Genomic DNA, 22969 nt, shown 5'->3' with positions numbered 1-22969 from the left:
GTAACTATATTTTATTTAGGAAAATACCTGTGTCAGCAGGAGCAAAGGCTACCAGTAAAATTGTTAAATTGATCTTCATGAGAAAATGAGGAGAATTTACTTTGGAGTCAAGACCCAGAGGGAGAAAAGAGAGGATAGATAGGGAACGGGAAGCTAGCAAGATGTGGAGCAAGGATGAGGCCCTGGGTGGACGAGGTGGGGCTGTGGAGAAGCACACAAGCCTTCTCCGGGAAGACTTCGAAACTTCGAGGCTGTTTGTGCAGCTGCAATGCGAAAGTCCCACCTCTACCTCCACCGTATGTGACACCATCTCCGAGACTTGGATTTGTTGTCTTGTTGAAACCAGGAAAGACACTGATTTCCCATCTGGATCGGTACTGGGTGGGGTAGAGGCAGCCCCATCAGAAGCTCAGATGATTTGTTTACTTCCTTACTGAGTCCCTAGGGGCAGGATTAGGGCCAGGAGTAATGAAAATAGAAGCCCCCTGTGTAATGCGCTGAGCTCTTCAGGAGACCTGTACGTGTCCAATCCTATCTGGACCTCAGCGGCCTGAGACCTATGCCCACCCCCGGCAGGCTGGAAGGGAGAGGCCCAGGAGGATGACGGCCCTGCTAGGTCACTGGCTGCCTGCCTTCCCAGTGCTCTGTGCACGTTTCTCCACAGTAAATCTGAGAATTGAGGCAAGTCATATTAGGGTGCTCCAGCCTTGCCTCCCTTGCACTCCAGGGGCCCAGGGAACTGTTGTGTATCCACGTTATCAAGGTACAAATCATCCTGGAAGGCAAAGGAAGATGAATGGCAGGCCAGGGTCGCAGCCACACGGGCCAGCTGCAGCTCGCCACCAGGCCATTATCCACCCAACACCACAGCTAAAACTGTGGGAAATGTGTTCATTAAGAAAGGCTGCATTTCCTCCAGGCTTCTAAAGAGCCCAGTTTTCTCTTGCCTCCGTCATTAATCAAGCGAAGTAATTAATCAATCAAAGTGCAGGGAGGCCTCACAGAGGCAAACAGCAGGAACTGACCTCTGACCAGATCCTCAGACAGGCTCTAGCCGTCCAGCGAAGTCAGACAAGCAGCCGGCAGAGGGTCCAGCTGGGAGGACAAGCTGACGCCCAGATGTCACAGCTTGAGAAATCCATCTCCAGGCGAGAGCTCTCTGCCAACCTGCTGCCAGCCCACCCGTCCTGAGAGAGGGCGCCATGGCCAGGCCTGAGGAGGGAGCCGATGGTGGCAGAGGGCCAAGAGGATGGGGATCTCTGCTCATGTTGAATCCGAGGAGGGGGGAGGGGGGAGAGTTGTGGAGGAGCATTTGCTATACCCGAGGCTCTCTGGCCTCCAGTTGTACACATGGCCACTGGCGGCCAGAACTGCAACCAGCTGCACCCAAGCAGACCCCCTGTTCAACTGGCCCTGACAAAGGCATCGATGCTCACGCTTCCCCAGTCTGGTCCCTACATGTTCCATCTGGGTCTTTAGGGTGAAGAAAACCAGAGAAAGTGACATGAAGTCCAAGGTAGCTCTGATGTGAGGAGGCTCAGTGTTGCTCCAGAGGAAAGAATTCTACAGGCAGGTTGACAAAAAACTTGTAAGCTAGGGAGAAGTCCAGAAAGCCTTTCAGAAACAGGGATGTAAGGGGCGGGGTGAAATGCTTTAATAGATTGAGTGAGGAAGGAGTGATTCCATCTATCAAGCCATTCCACAATTTTAAAATGCACAAAGAAGAGAAATTCCAACCTGAGGGAGCATTTTATAATAATACCACATTAGCCCCTGCAGCCTAATTCAAGGATCAGGCTTCACAGTGACCAGACAACACAGCTTCTCTCATTCGCCTGTCCCGCCTTGGAAACACATTTGAATAGAAATGGGGTAGCAATGTGACAATGTGTCTGTTAGGTCAATTATAGCCCTGAAGTCACCAGGCAATGCGGTTCTGGAGACCAAGGATGCTAAACATGCATTTCTGACCAAGGCTACCCATGACATCTGAGCAAAGTCTCAGGAGTCCTTAAGGTCTGCTTGTCACTTTTATTACTAGCTGAGTAAGACAGGCCCTAAACTAACTTGTCGAGAAAACAAGAATCAGAAACACCCAAATAAGACAGTGCTTTGTAGGGAAAAATAAACAACAGCACTGCACACTGGCAAAGGCAATACTTTTGGAGCCACTAGAAGCCACTTATTTAAGTACTTTTCTTCCAAAAGATGTTCTCTTTACTAAATAGGAACCAAAATCATTTGCTATAACTGCCTGGTTGGCTCTGGAGCACAGAAAGCCCTGACCACAGGCCTAATAGAAGACGATGGAGCTTCTGACGCCAGCTCAGTACAGAAGCGGAGAGATGAATGATCCTGTAAAAATTCCCTGTTTTTGATGGTCCGCTTGAAAACTTCTAATCCAGAATTATCATCCCAAGAGCAGCCATCTGGGGGAGAAACTAAAGATGGACTTGAGGGTTCCACTTCCAAAAGGATTTTGATTAATTTCATCAAGACAAAGTTAATAATCCACGACATCAATGCTGTTTTGTTTTTTTTTTCCTTCAGTTGCTTGTGCTAAACATGTTAGAATCTTCTCCATAAATCTCACAGCTAGAGGCTAGTAGAAATTAGTTTGCCCTCTACACTGTCATTAAGAAAGAAAGAAGTGGTAATAGCTACTGAGGAAACGTGAAGGGAATGACTTGTAAATGAGATGAATCTGCCCAAATGGTGGTTGGGTAGGATGAGTAAATAAATCCACGTTGGCCTCTCTTCATAGCCCACACAAGGAAGGAGATGCCATGAATGGAGACAGATTGCTTTAATAACGTATTTTATTTATGGATCTATAAAGAGGCTTCTAGAGACAGTTTAACTTATGTTAAGACCTGCATTCTTAACAGATCCACCCCATCAGTCCTTATCGAGAGTCTCCAAGGAGAAGGTGTTGTCTGAAGAGCTAAGCGGGTCGCAAAGACAAGGCCTCTCCTCTCCCACACAAGGCAGCGGTGATTGTGTGACTGATACGGACAGTAAGTGGTGCTGGATGCTGGTGATCAGGGGCTGGACAGGTGGGAAGTGCTCTCCCACCCACTGTGAGGCTTTCCAAGAGCATGCTCAGGAAGGGAGCGGACTACATCATACAAAAAACAACGAGGCCGTGTTCAGCCTTTCCGTGGAAACCCTGAACACACCTGGCTCCCTCCTCCAGAGCGGTACTGTTAATAGCTCAGCCTTGTTCAAACTGCTTTCTATGTGTTCTCCCCTTTAATTTTCATTATGACTCTGAGGGGTAGGTAGTGTTCTAATCCCCAGTTTACACAGAAGGAAACTGAGGCACAGAATGACAAATAAATAATAATAAACAGTTAGTAACGAGAGTTACTGGAATTTGAACCCAAGCAAGCTGGCTCCTGTGCTGTTGCTGCTGTTGCTACTACTTCTACTATTGCCAGTGCTGCTTCTGCTTCTGCTTCTGCTACTATTACTACTACCGCTACTGCTACTATTACTACCTCTGCCGCTATCACTACTACTGCTACTATTACTAACACTACTACACGTACTACGGTTGCTACTGTGACTTCTGCTACTATTACTGCTACTGCTGCTACTGCTACTATTACTACTACTATTACCACTACCACTACTATTACTACCACTGCCGCTATCACTACTACTGCTACTGCTACTATTACTACTACTACTACTACCACTACTGCTACTATTACTACCTCTGCCGCTATCACTACTACTGCTACCACTACTATTATTAACACTATTACAGGTACTACGGTTGCTACTGTGACTTCTGCTACTATTATTGCTACTGCTGCTACTGTTACTATTACTACTACTACCGCTACTATTACTACTACTGCTGCTATCACTACTACTGCTACCGCTACTATTACTAACACTACTACAGGTACTACAGTTGCTACTGTGACTGCTGCTACTATTACTGCTACTGCTGCTACTGCTACTATTACTTCTATTACTGCTGCTACTACTGCTACTACTTGGGCTGCTATTACTGCTGCTACGATTACTATACTACTGCTACTGCTACTACTACTAACACTACTATAGCCACTGCTGCTGCTACTGTGACTACTGCTACTATTACTGCTACTGCTGCTACTGTTACTATTACTGCTGCTACTACTGCTACTACTCCTTCTGCTGCTATTACTGCTGCTACTATTACTGCCGCCATCACTACTACTGCTACCGCTACTATTACTAACACTACTATAGCCACTGCTGCTGCTACTGTGACTACTGCTACTATTACTGCTACTGCTGCTACTGTTACTACTGCTCCTACTACTGTTACAAGATCTCTATGATTTCACTCTTAAATCTTGCACTTTATGTAGTGCCTGGGTCTCAGAAGGAACAAAGAGAGGTAGGGTGGCCAGGATTCTAGGTTCGATATTGCACTGACCTCACTTGATGATGACTAGCCATCCACCTCAGAGCCATGGCTTTGTTCATCCTCCTAATGGTTGTGTGTCATTTCAGAAAGCCCTCTACTGCATTCCTTGCTGCTACCATCAGTCTCCTTTTCTGTCTTGGCCTCCAGGACAGATTCTTTGTATCCAATGTGTTTGATGTGCAACCAAAGAGCTCACCTAAGCCTTTTGCCCAGGGCGCAATGAATAATCAAGACCTAGACAGGAAGTACTTTCTCCTCTCCCTCCACCCCATCAAGGCAGCACGTGCTGGTGTACCGGGAAGCAGCCCTCCTTTCTCCTGGAGTAGAAGTGCAGTATGGTAAAGCAAGAACTGAGGAAAATGGATGGGGGATAATGGGGCAGGGTGCAGCAGGCCTGGTGTACGTTTGGAGGAGGACGAAGCCCTTTGAGGAGAGAGAACCTGGGGAGAACTTCCTAGGAGTGAGACCCTCCCGGGGTCTGGCCCCCACACAGAGTGGCCGGCACCTCCCCGTCCTGCCCCGGGTGGGGATGAGCACACACTGCCTGGGCCACGTGGTCGCACTGCACTTGCATCCACACGGAGAGTGGGATGGTAAATACAGAGGAACCATGAGACCCCCTCACCTCTTCTTCCAAACTCCAGAAGAGAGGAAGGCAGGACAGGTCACGGCAGGATCCAAAACCACAAATCCTTGCATTAAGCACCTTCCACGTCTGGCCCATATGCCCAGGGCTCTCAAGTCCATGGCCCTGTGGAGGCCTTTGGTCCACTCTCTCGGTCAACCCTTCACCACCTCAGAAAGACCCCAGACCTTGTGATGGCTCCCTGGAGCCATGGGCTTTGGGGAAGAGGGAGTTACTCCAGCTAAAATCTCAGTGTCTTCTGTGCTTCCCTATCAACCAAGAACATATTTCTAGCGTTTGCCGCCTGTTGGAGCGTGCTTCCTCTCCCCGCACCACCCCCCCCATATAAGATTATGGACTGGATTTGGTACCTTGGCAAATCACACATGTACCCAGCCTACCATAGAGATTCTAATAACCCCCCTCCGCAAATCATGTGCCCCCTGATTAGATGATACCAAGGTGTTCTGGGGTGGCCCCCATACTCAGGTGGCAGACACAGCCCATTTCTGCCCTACAATCCTTACGCCTGGCTGAGTAAAGAAGGTGTAACTATTTTCAAATGCCGAGTGGCAAGCATATCTCATGCAGAAACTTCTGAGCACTTTTCACAAACCCAACCGGGAGAAATTTCCAAGTGTCAAATGAATGTTTTCTTGGGTGCTATATTCCTAGTGGAGACGCAGAGGCCGGGCTACCAACAGACAGTCTCCAGTCTCCACAGTGCTTCACTGTTACCCCCAAACATCCAGGGAGAAAACCACCTCTCACAACTGGTGCACAGCTCCACATCCCCCTCCCAGGCCCAAGAGGAGCTAACCCTGATTGCACCTATGTCAAGAGAGTGGCAGAATAACTAACCGTACACACCGTACTTCTCATCTTGGAAGGAACGGAACAGGTGGGCAAGTGATGCTCCTACCCTTTTGCCCCTCCCTGCTCAGCTGGGAATCCAGCATGTTCTGGTTGACCTAAGCCTCAGCATTCAGAAGATGAACTGGGACAGTTCCCAGTTGTTTCCATATTATTGACTTTCTACACGGAAGAACTTAAAACAGGTTCAAAATGATGACTCCCCACAGGAAGGCCCTACCCCCAGTCCTGCCAGATGAAATCATGCCCCACAAAACAGTCATCACAGAAGCCTAAAAGACAGGACTCTCCTTACTCCCTAAGCATGCAACTTTTAAATATTAGAGGCACCCAGTGAGCTCATATGTCCTGTCTGCTGACAGTGGCCATAACTGCCTGCTAATGTGCTTAGAGGCACTGCCCAGTGGACTGGTTTCAATGTCAGCAAATGACAGAGTTCTAGTTACTGAAGTTGGTGAGCAACAGCACTCAGCCGAGAGCTGAGGCACATTGTTGACCGTGACAGGCCAAGCGTACGGGTGAGACTTCCTCCTGGAGGGATCTTGGGAGGCAAGCACTGACCTGCAGCATTTGGAGGTAGCCTTCCTGGGGGTCGCAGAGCAGGGAAGAGATGCGGTGGTTGTTCCTCATGCATTTCTGGCTGTCCTTTGCAGATGGGAAGATCTGCCGGACCACGGTCATCCTGCCAAGGGCGCTGTGGACCAGATCCAGGATCTCGGGGTCACTGATTTCCTGGGAAGATAACCAGAAATGTTTACCATTGACTCATGAGCTCATGATCTCTGCAAAAGACTTACCAGTAGTTGTCTAGGTCTACAGCCTAAATAGCTGATGCCAAAGGGGTTATGAGTTTGGGCCCAAGGTCAAAGAATTCATTTGTTGCTTATTGACAAATAATACTTGCTTACCCTAAAATGCAAACAGGATTATTCAACACCTTCCCTGAAGGACAGGAAAAGATATCTGCAGCTAAACCACCAATGCACTGGCTTCCATGGAGTCAAACTCAAAAAGAACCAGTGCTGTCAAATGTCACAACAGGCATTAGCTGGAATTAAAGGCTAAATTTCCTGTTGGGAGTCATCTAGCTGATTTAGACAAGGAAAACTGGTTTTCTCTGGCACAGTTGACCAAAATGCAATGAGTTTCCCCTAATTCTTTAATAATTAGATTTTCTTTTAAAAAAAGATTTGCGTACAAATTTTAAAAATATGTCCACTCATTCATTGCACAAAATCTACCCAACAGCTCCTCTGTGATTTGTTCTGTGTTGAGCACTGGGCATATAGCAGTGAATGAGTCAGGCTTAATCCCATCTGATGAAACTCAAGGTTTCATCAGAGAATGAAATATGCTGAGTGATGTCATATGGAAATCTAGGGGCAAAGGAAACCTATCGTGCTTCCACATGAGACCATTTGCTAAGCTCTTTACACACATTTTATCAGCTGGTACTCACAACAACCTTAGGAATTCTATGAGGAAGATCCTATTATTATCCTATTGAAAATGAGCACTTTCATGCATAGAAATAGCAAAGGGAGCAGGCTAAGCGGAGCTCTTTCCAGGACGAGGCTTGTGTGAGGAATTAGCGCTGAAGCTGAACCTGAAGGATGACCTTGTTAGGCAAAGTGCTTGCAGGTAGGGGGGGAGGGGGAGGGGCAGTGCAGAGCTGAGTCGTTGGCCGTGCTCCTGAAGATGCGGGCAACAGATGGCACCCTGTGGTACCCTATTCAGGTACAGGTAGCGGGGTGCCCCTCCAACCTAGGGAGGGGCAGGGCCACTGGCAGGGGGGAGAGATGGTCAAAGGCAGCATGGGATCTGTGTCCTGGGCCAGATGTGGGTGTGGGGTTCAGTAAATCCCGCTAAATCATCCTCACTAGAGACAATGAGAAGCCCTTGAAAGATTTTATCCACCAACAAGCCACAATCAGATTTACATTTTAAAAAATCTCTGGCTGCTGTATGGAGTGAGGATTAGAGAGGAACAAAACAGCTCCATGTCTGAGATCAACACAGGAGCTACAAGAAACGGACATTCACCAAGGGTTTTGGTGGTGGGAGAGAGTCAGGTTAAGAGAGCCCTGGTTCGCTGGTTCTAAGAAGTGACTCCATCAGTGTTGGCTGCAAGTCAAGATTTTAACTGTGAATAACTGTGTTTTAAAATTGGTCTTAAGTCTTCCTCCTTGCAGATGACACAGTCTAGAGTTGAGACAGTGAGATGGTATAAATGGACCTAATGAGGTTGGAAATGAGTGATCAGGAGTTTCAAAATCACTTAAACAAGAACATAACATGTTTAAGGGTATAAGGGTAAACAAAGTATTTCAGGAATGTCCTAGGTACTCAATATGAGTGTGTAGACTGGTCAGTTGTAGCCATATGCTAGATCTGGGAGAAAGGAGGAAATTAAGAATTGCATCCTTTTAGAATGATCAGTAGTTCCCAAGTATGCAGAACTACAGGCATTTCAAAAGAATTGAAGTGCTATTACCTATTGAATCTGGGTTTAAGCCACTTAAACTTTGTATTTCAGACAAAAGTCTGTTTAAGGGACAATGATCTTGTTGGATTGGGACCAACTGACAATCAATGGTGTGGAAATTGCAATATAGGACCACCAAGTGAGACGGGCCCAGGACCCAGTTGGGCTTCAGGAAATGAAGCAGAGAATGTAGCTAAGCCTGGACATTTGTGCTCTGCTCTTAGCTGTCCTGCTAATGGATGCCTTGCCCCAAGCATAGGATAGTAGGATGAGAGAAATCATATTCTGACCTAATAGTAAGTAGAACTATAAGAAAGAGCAATAAGTGGAGTGGTCAGCTTTACCTGGAGAAGGAATATAGAGGCCTTTGCGGTGGGGGAGGGGGGATTTTTTTTTTTTTGCGGTACGCGGGCCTCTCACTGTTGTGGCCTCTCCCGTCGCGGAGCACAGGCTCCGGACGTGCAGGCTCAGTGGCCATGGCTCACGGGCCCAGCCACTCTGCGGCATGTGGGATCTTCCCGGACCGGGGCACGAACCCGTGTCCCCTGCATCGGCAGGCGGACTCCCAACCACTGCGCCACCAGGGAAGCCCCCTTTTTTTTTTTTTTACCTAGAAAAATCACGAGGTCATGAAGAATGTAATTTGCATAAGGGGGTTTATCAAAGCCAGCACACCTTGGAAAGGAAATGGATATGTTACAAACCTTTTGTTTTTCTCACTTACTTTTCATAGCAGAGGTCACCATAGAAGTTCTTTTATTAAGCCTCTCCTGCACCCTCAACTCCCCGATGGGAGAGTCAGTGGCACTGAACCCTCCCTACTGTACCCCAAGAAGAACGCTGGAAATTGTAGGGGGCCTGGCTGATGGGGAAACACAGTACCTTTCTAATAGGTGTAACCCTCACCTTCCCTGGCCACATGCAGCAGCCCCTGGCGTGAGTGGCTAAAGAAGCCAGGGCAGCCAGGACCTAATCAAGGGGGCTGGGTCCCTGTCCCAAGTAGCCCTGATCTCCGACTATTCCTTTTCAATTCTGCCTACCCAGGACAGAGATGAGAACTTGGTACAGCTTCTTCCAACCCATCAGCTGCTATAAGCCTTCCTCAGAGTAAGGATCAGCTGGATTTCTGCAGACCTCCCATCTCCCGTGGCCCAGTTTTCACCCACTCACTTGGGGTCGAAGCACATAGTCTTGTCTGCCAAAGCACTCCTACCCACCTCCCCACACCTCTGGGCTTATCCTTAGTATCTAGTACAGAGACAGCTGCAATCACATTCTAAGAATCCATGGAAGCAACTCCCCTGGATCGCTTGGAGGCAAGAAAAAGGGTCACTTCTTCTCCTAGGAATGTATCCTTCCCTTGGACACTTCCAAGCCTGCATCATCAATCAGTTCCGGCAGCTTCATGCCAGGCCCTCTTCTGTCCTGTTGGCCCTACCATGTCCCTTCAGTACCACTGGGCTGCACACAGGTATCTGCTCCCACTCTGCTCGCTGCTGTCAGGCAGGCACTGCCTCCAGGCTGCACACCAGGTCAGCCTCTGGACCACTGTGAACAGGACCAAACTCCAGGCCTTCCTAAGGGTGCAGAGGGCAATGCAAGCAGCCTATTTACACAACTCACATGCAGAACAAACTTCCCCTCTGCCCCAGTTGAACATTCCTTCCAGACAGTGCTGCTGATGAGCAGAAGAAACAAGACAATGTGTATATACTGTGTGATCTCCACTGACCTCACCAAAGCCATCAAGGCAGCAATGAAACAGTAACACATCATACCCAGAAGCTCACTGAAGTGCTGAAGGGCACAGGCTCAAAATAAATCTTGCTTATTTGATTACTTTTTAAGTTTGCCTTGTGAAATATATCTTAATGCACAAACATTACATAAAGTATGAATAATAAAATGATTTCAGTGTACCTTCCATCAAAAAATAACCTGCATCTTGGTTGGATGCCTCCTCCCCAAATGCTTACCATTTCCTCCTCACCAGGAGCTGCCTTTGTCTTGCTATAACTTATGTATGTAACCTAAATAATATATATCTTAGTCTTGTTCGTTTTGTTCACCTTTGTGTAAGCTAAACAGTCTGCATCCTCTTACAACTGTGTTTTAACACAGTGGTTCTCAAACTTTGCTGTGTATCAGGATCACCTGGGGAATTGGCAAAATTACAGAGGTACAGTCCAGTCCCATTTCCACAAGCAAGGCTTCTGTGTCTCCACCGGCTCTCCAGACAATTCCAGTGCTCACCAACGTCTAAAACCCACTGGGTTTAACATTAAGTGTTTGTGATCTATTCATGGTGATGGATGCAGCTCTGGTTTATTCATTTTCACAGCGGTACTATTGTGCTGTGTGATTCTGCCACAATGTATTCACCCTATTGTGATTACCGTTTGAATGTTTTTGCTTCTTTGCTATTAGGAACAAAGCTTCTCTGCACATTTTTCCTGCCTGCGTGTCTTGGTACACACTTTTAAGAATTTCTCTATATACCTAGAATTAGAATTCCTCCATGGGAGAATATGTACATGTTCAAGTTTACTAGGTAATACCAAATTTCCAAAGTGATTTGTATCCACTTATAATTGTGTGTGGTGAAGAGAGTTCCTGTTGTTCTGCATCGTTCCCTGCTCCTAATAGCCTATGACTTCCTAATATTTGCCAATCTGGTGAGAATGAACTGGTACATCACTGGACTTTAATTTCCACTTCCCTAATTCTTAATAGAGTTAAATATCTTTCATACACTCATGAATCATTTGTTTCCTTCCTTGTATCTGTGTTTTTGTCCAATTTCCTGGGTTGGATATCTTGCATATTGATTTGTGGGACTTTTTTTTTTTAGTTCTGGATATTAAGCTTTTGTCACACGCTGCAAATACCTTCTCCAGCTTCCAGAATGTTAGGTAGAACTAGCCTATAAATTCATCTAAACTGGTGTTTTCTTTGTAGAAAGATTTTTATTACTAATTAAATTTCCTTATTTTTATGGGGATTTTGCTTGTTTTGTCTTCCTTGCCCTAAGTCACTTTTTTCTAAAAATTCAGCCATGTTGTCCAAATTTTCCAATTAATGGCATAAGTTGTTCACAATGTCACTCTACTTCTTCTATTCTCTGCAGTGCATCTAAAGTTGTGTGCCATCAGCCGTTTCTAATCATCTGTATTTGTGTCTTCTCTCTTACTTTGATCCTAGAAGTCTGTGTATTTTATGAATTCTCTTTAAAAAGTAAGTTTTGGCTTAACTGATACTCTTTTATGTGTTGGTTTTCTATTTCATTAATGTCTACTCATCTTGATTATTTTTATTTTTCTATTTTCTTTGGATTTATTAAGTGGTTATTTTTCAAACATTTTTTCATGTGAAGCTTAGGAAAGCTTTTGTCTTTCCTAATGAAGTATTTAAGACTATATATCTACACCCAAACATTGCTTTGGTTGTGTCCCGGAAGTTATCACATATATTAATTGTATCATTATTTCTAAAATTCCTTTTTTTTTTTTTTTTTTTTGTGGTACGCGGGCCTCTCACTGTTGTGGCCTCTCCCGTCACGGAGCACAGGCTCCAGATGCACAGGCTCAGCGGCCATGGCTCACGGGCCCAGCCGCTCCGCGGCATGTGGGATCTTCCCAGACCGGGGCATGAACCCGTGTCCCCTGCATCGGCAGGCGGACTCTCAACCACTGTGCCACCAGGGAAGCCCCTAAAATTCCTTTTTGATTTATTTTTGACCCATGAGCAGTTTACTAGAGATTTTTTTCCCAAAATTTTCCAAACATGAGGTTTTTTTTTTAGTAATCTTCGTATTAATTTAAGTTTAAATGTATTGTAACCCAAGAATGTGGACCGTGTGATACAAATCCTTTAAAATTTACTGAGCCTCATTTTGTGACAGTTTGCATGAATGTTTCATGCATGTTCACTGTCCAATTGTTGTTGATTTCAATGGTCTGTTTTTAGGTCCATTAGATGAGGAATTTTTCTATTTCTCTTTGTATTCAGTCTATATTTTCAAAAACCATATTGTCTTTTATTAATTACATGTAAGTTTAGAATTACAACCCCTCCTTGCTCAACTGAACCTTTTATCATTATTTAGATACCCTCTTTATTTCTAGTAATGCACCTTGCCTTATAGTCTACTGTTATTAACATATCTACACCAGTTTTATTTTGGTTAGAATCTGCCTGCTTTTTTCTCATTACTTTGCTGTCAGTCTTCCTCTGTCTCACATTTTAGGTGGGACTCCTGTAAGCAAAATATACTCGGTTTTTTATATCCGTCCTAGACATTTGAGTAGAAATCTTAATCCATTTATATTGGATTATGATTACATACGTATATGGATTAATTTTATCGTATTATTTACATATTTTACCATTTCTTTTTTCTTCCTTCTTTTTAGCTTCCTCTTGGAATGATTTTTTCCTATTTTCATTTTCTTACCCTCTTTTAGAAGTTATATTATCCATTATTCTCTCATTGGATATCATAGATATTTTAATATGCATAAAAGTGTAAAATTAATATTTTTTACTCTCTTCCTCAGTCTTTATCTCTAATCACCATCATTTCAACTAATGTGATGATATCTAGTATTTTAATTCTATCTTTCTTTGTGCCCTCTTATCACACATAATTTCCATTATTTTATACAGTTAATATTTATCTACTTAACCAATATTTATCAATATATTTGTTATACATTCTTCTGTGGACCTCAAACCTTACATCTGAGATCATTTTTCTCCCCCTGAAGTATATCGTTTAGGATTTCCTTTAATGTGGGTTTGCTGGTGATAAACTTAGTTTCTATTTATTGGAAAATATCTTTTGTTTAGCTCACTCTTGAAATAGAAAATTCTAAAGTTGAACACTATTTTTCATAGCACAGTGAAGATAATATTACACTGTATTCTTGCTTCTATTTTTGTCCAGTGTATTATTTTCCTATGGTTGCAATAACAAATTAACACAAACTTAGTGGCTTGGAACAACAGCATTTTATTCTGTCACAGTTCCACAGGCCAGAAGTCTAAAAATCAGTCTCACTGGGCTGATATCAGAATGTTGGCAAGGATATACTCCTTCCAGAGGCTCTAGGGGAGAATCTGTTCCTTGCCTCTTACAGTTTCTCGTGGTTGCCAGCACTTCTTTGCTTGTAGCCACATCACTCCAATCTCTTCCTCCCAGGTCACATTGCCTTCTCTTCTTCTGTATAGTTAAATATCCCTTTGCCTCCCTCTTAAAAGGACACCTGGGGTTGTATTTCGGGTACACTTGGATAACCCAAGGTAATCTCCCCATTTCAAGACTGTTAACTTAATCATGTTACAAAATCTCTTCTGCCATATAAGGTGACGCTTGCAGTTTCCAGGGACTAGGCCCTGGATATCTTTGTGAACCATTATTCAGGCCACAACCTCCGGTTATTAGGAATCAGTTTAAGTGTCATTCCTTTGAAGATGACCTGTGTTTTCTCTGTGGATGCTCTTCAGACTTTTTATAGTCTCTGGTGTTCTGCGGTCACACTATGAGGTGTGGATTTCTTATTTTTATTCTGCTCCCGATCCTTGGGCTTCCTAGATCTGGGGTTTAGTTTCTTTCAATAATTCTAGAGAGGTCAAAACCGTAATATCCTTTCATGTTATTTTTCCCTGTCATCTCCTATTTCCTTCTGGAAATCCAACCAACAGTACGTTAGATCTTATTCTATCTTTTATGTATATTAACCTCTCCTTCATATTTTCCACCTCTTTGTTTCCCTGGGCTACATCCTAAATAATCTCTTCATATTTCCCACTTCACTAATACTTTCTCTGTATGTGTCCACCTTGATTTTTCTTTTAGTTTCAATTATTAGGTTTTTAATTTCCTGAAGCTCTGTTTCTTTCTTCATTCTGCTTCTTTTTAAAACGTGTTTTTACTCCTTGCTCATATTTCCCAGCATCTCTTTACTTTTGAAACATGTCTAGGCACATACTTATTTCATATTCTATGTCGGATAATTCTAATATCTAAAGTCACTTCAGATCTGATGAAGCTGTCCCCCCCCTTTTTTTTTTTCCTGGGATTTCACTCATGATGGCTTTTCTTTCTCTCTCACCCGCCCTCCTTCCCTTTTTCTTTCCTTCCTTCCTTCCTTCCTTCCTTCCTCCCTCCCTTCCTTCCTTCCACCCTCCCTCCCTCCCTCCCTTCCTTCCTTCCACCCTCCCTCCCTTTCTTCCTCCCTCCCTCCCTTCCTTCCACCCTCCCTCCCTCCCTCCCTTCCTTCCTTCCACCCTCCCTCCCTCCCTCCCTTCCTTCCTTCCACCCTCCCTCCCTCCCTTTCTTCCTCCCTCCCTCCCTTCCTTCCACCCTCCCTCCCTCCCTCCCTTCCTTCCTTCCACCCTCCCTCCCTCCCTCCCTTTCTTCCTCCCTCCCTCCCTTCCTTCCACCCTCCCTCCCTCCCTTCCTTCCTTCCACCCTCCCTCCCTCCCTCCCTCCCTCCCTTTCTTCCTCCCTCCCTCCCTTCCTTCCACCCTCCCTCCCTCCCTCCCTTCCTTCCTTCCACCCTCCCTCCCTCCCTCCCTCCCTTTCTTTCTCACATGCAATCTTATTCTCCTAGAACTTCCTTAGGAATTCTCTGAAGCTTGACGCAATTGCCATTACTTCGGAAAATATTTACGCTTGCTTCTACCCCCTCGCTAGGATCCCTCCCAATCTATAACCACATAATTTAACACGAGATTTTCCTTTGTGCTTTGTTAGGCACCATAGGTGGTGTGACTTGGATCACAAGCCTGCATGAGAGTCATCACTTCTCAAGAAAATATCCCTCCCCTAGGCAACTCCGAGTCAAGGCAGGAAATTTCCCTTCCTATTCCCTTCTGCACAGTGGGTTTGTTTCTCATCAGCCCTTAGAGTGAGGATGTAAGTCTCCAGCTGTACGTGGAAATCTCTCATTTGCTTGGTCCTTACACTGGACCTCATGTGTTCTATGTCCCACACAGCCAGAAGAACGGAAGCTCAAGGTCTCTGCAGCGTGACCAATAGATTTAAGGCAAAACCTAATTTGAAGCTCAACTATTTCCCAGAGTTTCCATTTTCCCTTTATATTTGGCTCTTGTGGACATTATTCTTGACTGTTCAGTGACCTATTTAAAACTATTTTTAAAATACATTACTTCCACCTTTTTTAGTTCTTTTCCTTTTGGGAGTGTCATTCAAGCTAATTATTCTTCTGAAAGACATACCACTCAACCTTGTATATAGAATTTTAATTCTTTACGGCATGACCCTGCCTTTTTCTTGGGATACCTATCCATCTCCCAGATCCCTCTCTATGTGTCTTGGCTGTGTGACTGACTAAACCTCAGTTCTTATGCTACAATTTACATTTGCTTCACTCGCCTGCCTTCTCCAAAGTTCACTGTCATTAATATTAAAAGGAGGCCTAGTTCTGAGGGGCCCAAGAGAAGCATGTGCAACCTTTTCCATTTGGTTAAATCCCAATTGTATTCTTGAATCATCTCACTATTATAGGTGGAAGAAGGTAAATATTTGGCAGGTTCCACCTTATTTATTTTCTGTTGCTCCAGAAATATCCCCCCTGAATTTCTGTTACCTTCCTCTCCTGCAATCTAGGAGGCTCCACTATAAATCCTCTCTCAATACTGCTCACTCAAGAGATTATCTTTGTGAGAGATGATGCTGTCTTGGACTAAAGTGGTTCCAAATGGATCACCTTTAAAGATGGTAGAATGTAGGAAGTGGAGCACATATTGATTGTGGAATTAAAACAAAGAGATAGCAAACTACTGCTGGAACTAGCTTCTTTTTCAATGGAAGAATTATATGCAGTTTGGTGACAAAAATATTGTAACAACTAAAACAAGTAGAGAAGAAAACAGGGATGACGTTCCCAGTAACATTACAGCCTTCTTGCCAGCCATCGGGGGGAAAAAGACCCTTTTGTGTCTTGTAGCACACCTACAGAAAGATTTCTATGAAAACAATAAAATGTGAGACTTGCATCATGCACTGAATAATAAAAATATTTACTGTCTCTAAATTTGTACTGAGAATACACGCTGAAGCTTAGGTGATCTTTATCTTAGCTCAATTAAATTATTAGGAAACCTCTACAAATTTCCACTTACAATGAGTTAAAACTGAAGAAAAATTAGAAAAATTCTAAAGAAAATCCAATCCTCACAACCTCCCAGACAGGACATACTTAATTCACTGATCAAAACCAAAACTGTCCTTCTTAAAGAGCACAGAAAGGAACAGAATGGGATCTGATAGTCACCATTCAGAGGTAACATGTGTCTTCAGCCAGTGTCTCTGGCTGGCTTCAGGGGGGCCCACCTTTCCCCCCAAATGTAAAGTATACAAGTACGTGTGCATTTTCCTGTGGAGAAAAGCCCATAGGTTTCCAAAGAAGCCTTTGACTCCAAAAAGGTGATGAACAACTGATATGGAAGCTAGTAAGGGTTTTTAAAGTCTTCCTTGCTGCCAACTGTGAGAATATAAACGATGATGACAACCCTGACAGAATAATTTGGAGCCAGAGGAGTTTCAGTATCTGTCAGACTTAGCTGTTTCTTCCTCACTTCCATTCGGGCCTCTGATGTAAAATCAACAACGAAGACAACAAAAATAGAATCCAAGAAGCAATGGAATTTGTACGGTGAGCTACTATGCAGGAATAAAGAAGACTGAATAAATCTACAGTACTACGTTATTCCCTGTACAGCTGTAGATAACAGAGCTGAGGAAAACAGAAAAAGAAAGCAAGACGATGAAGAGCAAGTGACAGAATGATAGATCAGACAGTAGAAACGTATGTAATGGGACAACAGAAACGTAACTGTGAAGGACACGCACTGACCTCGGAGAGTGGTTGCCACTGGGCAACAAACAGATCTGCTGCCTTCCTGCCCGTCTCGCCCCTCTTCTTCTGTACTGGCACAGCCCTCATGTGAACAGGTGCCCTGCCCTCCACCATGGGATTCCAAGTCGGGGTGACCCCCTGTGTCCAGAACCAGAGGTACATCCTGCTTGGTCTGAGCCAACCTGCGTGTTCCTACGACTTTCAGCAGTTTTCGGGAGGGTACGTGACTCCATTTCTGATTGTTGAGATGTGAGGGGGGTTCTCTTTGAGGGATTCTGAGGTTTGCTCAGTATTAAAAAGCCCTAGAAGAGACAGCAACTTTCTGCCTCTGGAGGTTTGAATCACAGGGAGATTCCATGTGAGGGCAGGCCTCGCACACTGAGGACCACAGACCAAACCGGGGTCCTGAGGGTACTACTCAGCCTCTGAGTCACTCTGCCCTGTAACCATATGACATATCTCTGAGCCTTCTCTAAGGTGAGATAATAAAATCTCGGTCCACTTAAGGAAATTAGATTCAGATTTTTCTGTAATTTATAGTCAACATCAGCCTGTCTGGTACAGAATTTAATGGGATCGGTAAGTGGGTACAGAACAGACTCCAAATCTATCTGAAATGGTCAATTTCTTAAAAATTAAGGTCTCAAATAATACAAAATTTGAATGGTGGACATGTAGGTGTTTGTTATATCGTGCTCTGTATCTTTTAAACTTCTTAAAAATATTTTATTTAAAACAGAGGGAGAATCACTACAGAAGTCTCACTTCGAGTCTGAATAGCAAAGAGGATAAATTTTTATAATGAGGAGAAATCTTCGAAATAGCAATCAAAATGATAAGGATCTCCTTTTTCTAAATATACATTTCGGCAAACGAGATGCGAAACTCATACACAAATAAGTTTCTGTCTAATCTTTAAGACTTCAGTAAAATTTCGGAACCTTCTGATATCAGGGGAAACTATTACTAAAATATTTATTTAGAGTTCTAAACTTACATAGGGCTGTGCAATCACATTATTAGTCATTTCCTTTTATTCCTTAGAAAGACCTAGATCTATCAAACATCTGTGTGATACCAGCATTATTCCATCTCTGGAAAAGTAATAAAGTTTATTTTCCTCATAGAAAAGATGGTGTCCGTAATTTCAAGTTGATGATCGTAGAGAAACTTCACAGACAAGGCTGGCTTGAGAGAAGTTGAGAAAATAGAAGGAGGATTCAATAAAGCTGTGATGAAAGAATTACTCCCAGCGAAGTCAACAGGCTTTTCAGAATGCCTGCTGTATTCGGGTCCCTATGGAACGCTTAAGGCAAGGCGAGCTAAGACTCCAAGGAGACAAAGACATCCTGGTGAGGAGGAGAGGGCAGGAAGAAGCTGCCAAAGCTTGTGCTGGTTCCATTTCCAGGACAGAAGGCAGAGAAGAAGGGCACTTTCTGAGAGGTTGTTTTGATCAGAGACATACCATGTCTCATTATTCGTCCCCTAAGAACTCATGGGGGCATGCATGAGTCTCCCTATTTTACATAGTATATAGAAGATTGCCATAGAGGATCCCCTTTGCTCCTCCAAGTGTGGCCCGTGGACCAAAAGAATCAGCATCACTGCCAGCTTGTTAGAAATGCAGACTCTCAGACGCCTCCCAGACCTATCTAACCAGAATCTGCATTTTGACACCAGCCCCAGGTGATTCATAGGCATGTTATGTTTGAGAAGCTCTGGTCTAAGATATTATAGAAGTGAAGTGAAGAGGCTGGAGGACCTGGAATCAGATGGGTTTGGGTTCCGTCCATGGCTTCTCCTCTTCCTGGCTTTGTAACTTGGACAAGGCGCTTAATTTCTTTGAGTGTCATCAGTACATGGGATAACAGTACTTCCCAGGGCTTCTGACTTAATTCAGTGACTTTAATTCAATGGGATCCAACACTTCTAGCACAAAGTTTTGCAGCAAGTACCGCTTATCCTTCTAACTCAAAAACTAAAGCTCTTTCTACAACCTTAGAAAGCCAACAGAAGACCCGCGTCAGCCTGGCCTCCAAGCAAGCCAGAGCAGCCCTCTTCCTGCCCTTCCTGTCACCCCACTGCAGCCTCTTCTTCACCCCTAAAGGAGCCCATAGCTGACCACCCCAATTTGCTTTGAGTTCTTTCCTGCTCTTCATCTCCAAGAGACCCCAGCATATACTTGACTCCCTGGACTCAACCACTCCATCGTTTTCTTTAAAATGGCCCACTGACTGAACATTTGTATGGCTTCTTTTATTTTTATAAATGGCACAAACACTTTCTGATCACAAGCCCACACTCTTCCTGCCCCTTTATACTCGGGTTGCCGAGGGCTACAGGTGGCAGGGCTCTCCCCCACCCCGCCTCCTCCATCACAGCCCATTCCCACGAATGGTCCAGTAAGACTAGCCAGCAATGAACAGCTGAACTTGTTCCCTAAAGACCTGCAGCTGCCTGCGGCCAGAGGGCTGGACGGATGTCCCCTCAGGCTCTCTGTGAAGTTCTGGGAAACCCTCCCCAGGCCTGCTGTTTACCAGGAGAATCTTCCGTCTTGCCTGAGAAGGTTAAATTTGCCCAGAGCTTTGCATTTTTAGTGGCTCTTTTATTCTATTTTATTTAATTGAGTTTTTATTTCATCACATTTTATTCTATTTTATTTAGCCATGAGCACAAGGTGGATATCTGCCCTCCAATGAGCCAGGGGACACACACATGTCCCCAGCATTTACTGGGGACAGTCCCTAAAGCTCCTCTGATTGGCTGGTTTTTTACGGATGACAGCTTGAGTGGGCTATCGGTGAGAGTCATCCACCCTTTCTCTCCTCTCCTTTCCTTTCTGTTTCTGATTTTCACTTTCTCCTCTCCTATTTCCACTGCCTCCTCTGTCTCTCCCTCTTCATCCTCCCCCCCTCTTTTCCCTCCATCTTCTTCAGCCTTCCTGCTTCCTCCAACCTTGTAAGTTCTGAATTCTTACAACCCCATGTCACCCACCTCTACTCATACAGTTTCCCTTAATTCCAGTGAACTTAGAACATCTAAGGAAAGTCAAAACAATTCCCAGAAGTGGTTCAGCGTTTGCTAATCTTACCCTCTCTTTTTCAGATGTGATATTCCTGAAATATGCTCTAAGTTGGACCTGAAATGTATATTTCTGTAGGTCTGGACCTGGGCATTAGAAGCACTAAAATAACCGTTAGGGACAGGCTAAGAATAGTCTGGTTTGCCATTTGGAGAGCAGGACAAATCAAAGTCTGCCCAGTTCAATAACTCGGGGCAGAGTCTGAGTAGAAATTTTCCATGTAACAGGACTCTTCAGTCGCAGGCAGAGAAGTGGCCCTTCATGCAATCCTATGCCTCCAGCAGAGCAGCACAGAATTCACCCTGGAAAGGGGGTCTCAAGAGCCACATAAAGAAACTCCATTTATTCAGATCCTCCTGGTCCTTTGTTGTGTACCCACAACTCTGATCCAGATCTGGGGCACTACGAATTCTCAGTGTTCCCTGCACTGGAGGAAACTGCAGGCGTTTGTCTATCACTGCATCTTTGCTGGAGCTGGAACCAGAACTTGCTCCTCCAGGACAGGGCATAGATCTCTCATATTCTGCTTGCCTTCCTAGCACTGAGCACCAAGCCTAGCAAATACTTATGAAGGAAGGAAGGAAAGGAATGAGGGAGGAAGAAGACAGAAGAAAAGAGGGAGGGGAGAAAAGACAGAAACGGAGGGATGGAAGGAAGGAGTTCTTCAGAATTCCACACACACAAAATGAGGACCTCAAAAACGTTAACTTTTAAAGCTCTGACCTAAGTAACTGTCTCTATAACACAAAGCCAATGCTTTCATTCTGCTGTTAAACTTTTAAAAGCTGGTTGAGGCTTCAATTTGCAGCTTACTCCCCAGGCAGATATTCAAAAAGAAAAGAAAAAAAATATAATAGCGACTGATCTTTCACAGCGTTCATTTGCTAGCTTGCTACAAACCACTTTAATTATCCTGTTTGCAATATCTATTTGTTCACCTCAGAAGAATATTTAAATCTACTTTTATTTGTGTACAACTATCCCTACCACTAGGAAATGAGACCTTATGTTTCACATTAACACCTCGTGTTTTTTTTTTAACCCCAAGGAGCTGACAGAAAATTATAATTTTTAATTGCATTTATAATTTAAAATCCAGAAATATTACCAAACACAAATTCCAAAGATGATTTTAAAATAAAATTGCATGGCACAGAGCCCTGGAATGGATGGCTCTGAGGTTTATAGGCCTGTATTTAACATATCAAAGCCCTTACATCTAAACTGGATCCAATTGCGTAGACCCAAGTGTAAAAATCTGAGAATATAAATTCAGAAGACTAGAGATATACAGCATGCTGACCTTGATGGATTAATACAGGATGAACTTACTTCTCACCTTAAATAACTAAAAAACAAACAAAACATATGAAACAATAGTTCTCAAACGTGGGACAACAGGCATAGCTGAACAGTGATACTCAAGAAAAAAGAAATAAATGAAATAATCCTGAGTTTATTGCTCCAACAGACTTTCCAGGTTGCCGCAGAGGAAGGGGAAACCTAGGCAGAACCTGATGGTCTCCATGAGTGGAAGAGAGAGTTTGGTGTTTGAGAAGGCCAAGGAAGTGGAATTCCAGAGAAGAGAGAGCTACAGAGAAAAGGTCCTCTAGAAATGTGCAGAAAGTTCCCTTTGAGTCTTGAGCTGAGTATCGATTAGCATATGTGCATGAGGAAACTATCAGGGAAAGGACCACCTGAAAGGATGGGGTTTAACAATCCTCAAAAATGGGTCCAATGGCAACAGACTAAGGACTGGTTTTGTCCTGCTTAACAAAGCTTCAAAGTATGTCTTCAAAAATCAAAATGTTCCAAAGTAACTTAACTGAGTCCCAGGGGGGAAAAGAAGTATTTAAAGGAATAAAAAGGATTCAAGCAACAAACCATGTAAAATTTACAAAGTCTGGTATCTACTCAAAAATTACTAGGCATGAAAAGAAACAGGAAAATACAACCCATAATGAGGAGAAAAATCAGTCAATAGAAACAGGCCCAGAAATAATACAGATGGTAGAATTAGTAGAACGGGACATTAAAACAGAAATTGTAAATATTATAAATACACACCATATGTTCCAGAAGACAGAGGAAGATTTGTGCGTGATAGGGAGAAAAATAAAAGACACAAACTGAATTTCTACAAATAAAAATGCAGTGTCTGAGATGAAAAGTACTCTAGATGAAATCAACAGGAAATTAGAACTGCAGAAGAAAAATAAATGAACTTGAAAGTGTGGAAACAAAAAGCCTCCAAAATGAATCATAGGAAGAAAAAAAAAAAAGACTGGAAAGAATCAACAGAGCACTAATAATGAGCAGTGGAACAACTTCAAGTAACTTAATATACATGTCATTTAAGTCCATGAAGAAGAGAGAAATGGGGGGACAGAAAAAAATATAAGAAATAATTCAAAGTATGTTTTGAATTAAAATATGTTTAAAGAAGATATGATATCAATTCTACAAAACCCTTTCAAAAAAAATTGAAGATAAATAAACACACCCCATCCAGGAGGCTGGTGGTACCCTGATAACAAAACCAGACAAAAGATTTACAAGACAAGAAAACTACAGACTAACTTCCCTTGTGAAC

At 43.7% G+C, this 22969-nt stretch overlaps 1 protein-coding gene across 2 annotated transcripts in view; it reads right to left on the bottom strand.

Annotated features, from left to right (window-relative positions):
- Positions 1-22969, bottom strand: part of GRID1 (glutamate ionotropic receptor delta type subunit 1) — a 666917-nt gene that overhangs the window by 215049 nt on the left and 428899 nt on the right. For both annotated transcript variants that reach the window (XM_067710323.1, XM_067710322.1), the window contains exon 6: positions 6486-6656. In XM_067710323.1, coding sequence (XP_067566424.1) covers positions 6486-6656 — 171 coding nt within the window. The remainder of the gene's footprint in view (positions 1-6485; positions 6657-22969) is intronic.

Source organism: Pseudorca crassidens, chromosome 16, assembly GCF_039906515.1.
Source record: "Pseudorca crassidens isolate mPseCra1 chromosome 16, mPseCra1.hap1, whole genome shotgun sequence".
NCBI lineage: Eukaryota > Metazoa > Chordata > Mammalia > Artiodactyla > Delphinidae > Pseudorca > Pseudorca crassidens.
Note: the sequence above shows the minus strand (reverse complement) of the source record. Positions and strands in the feature narration are given on the sequence as shown.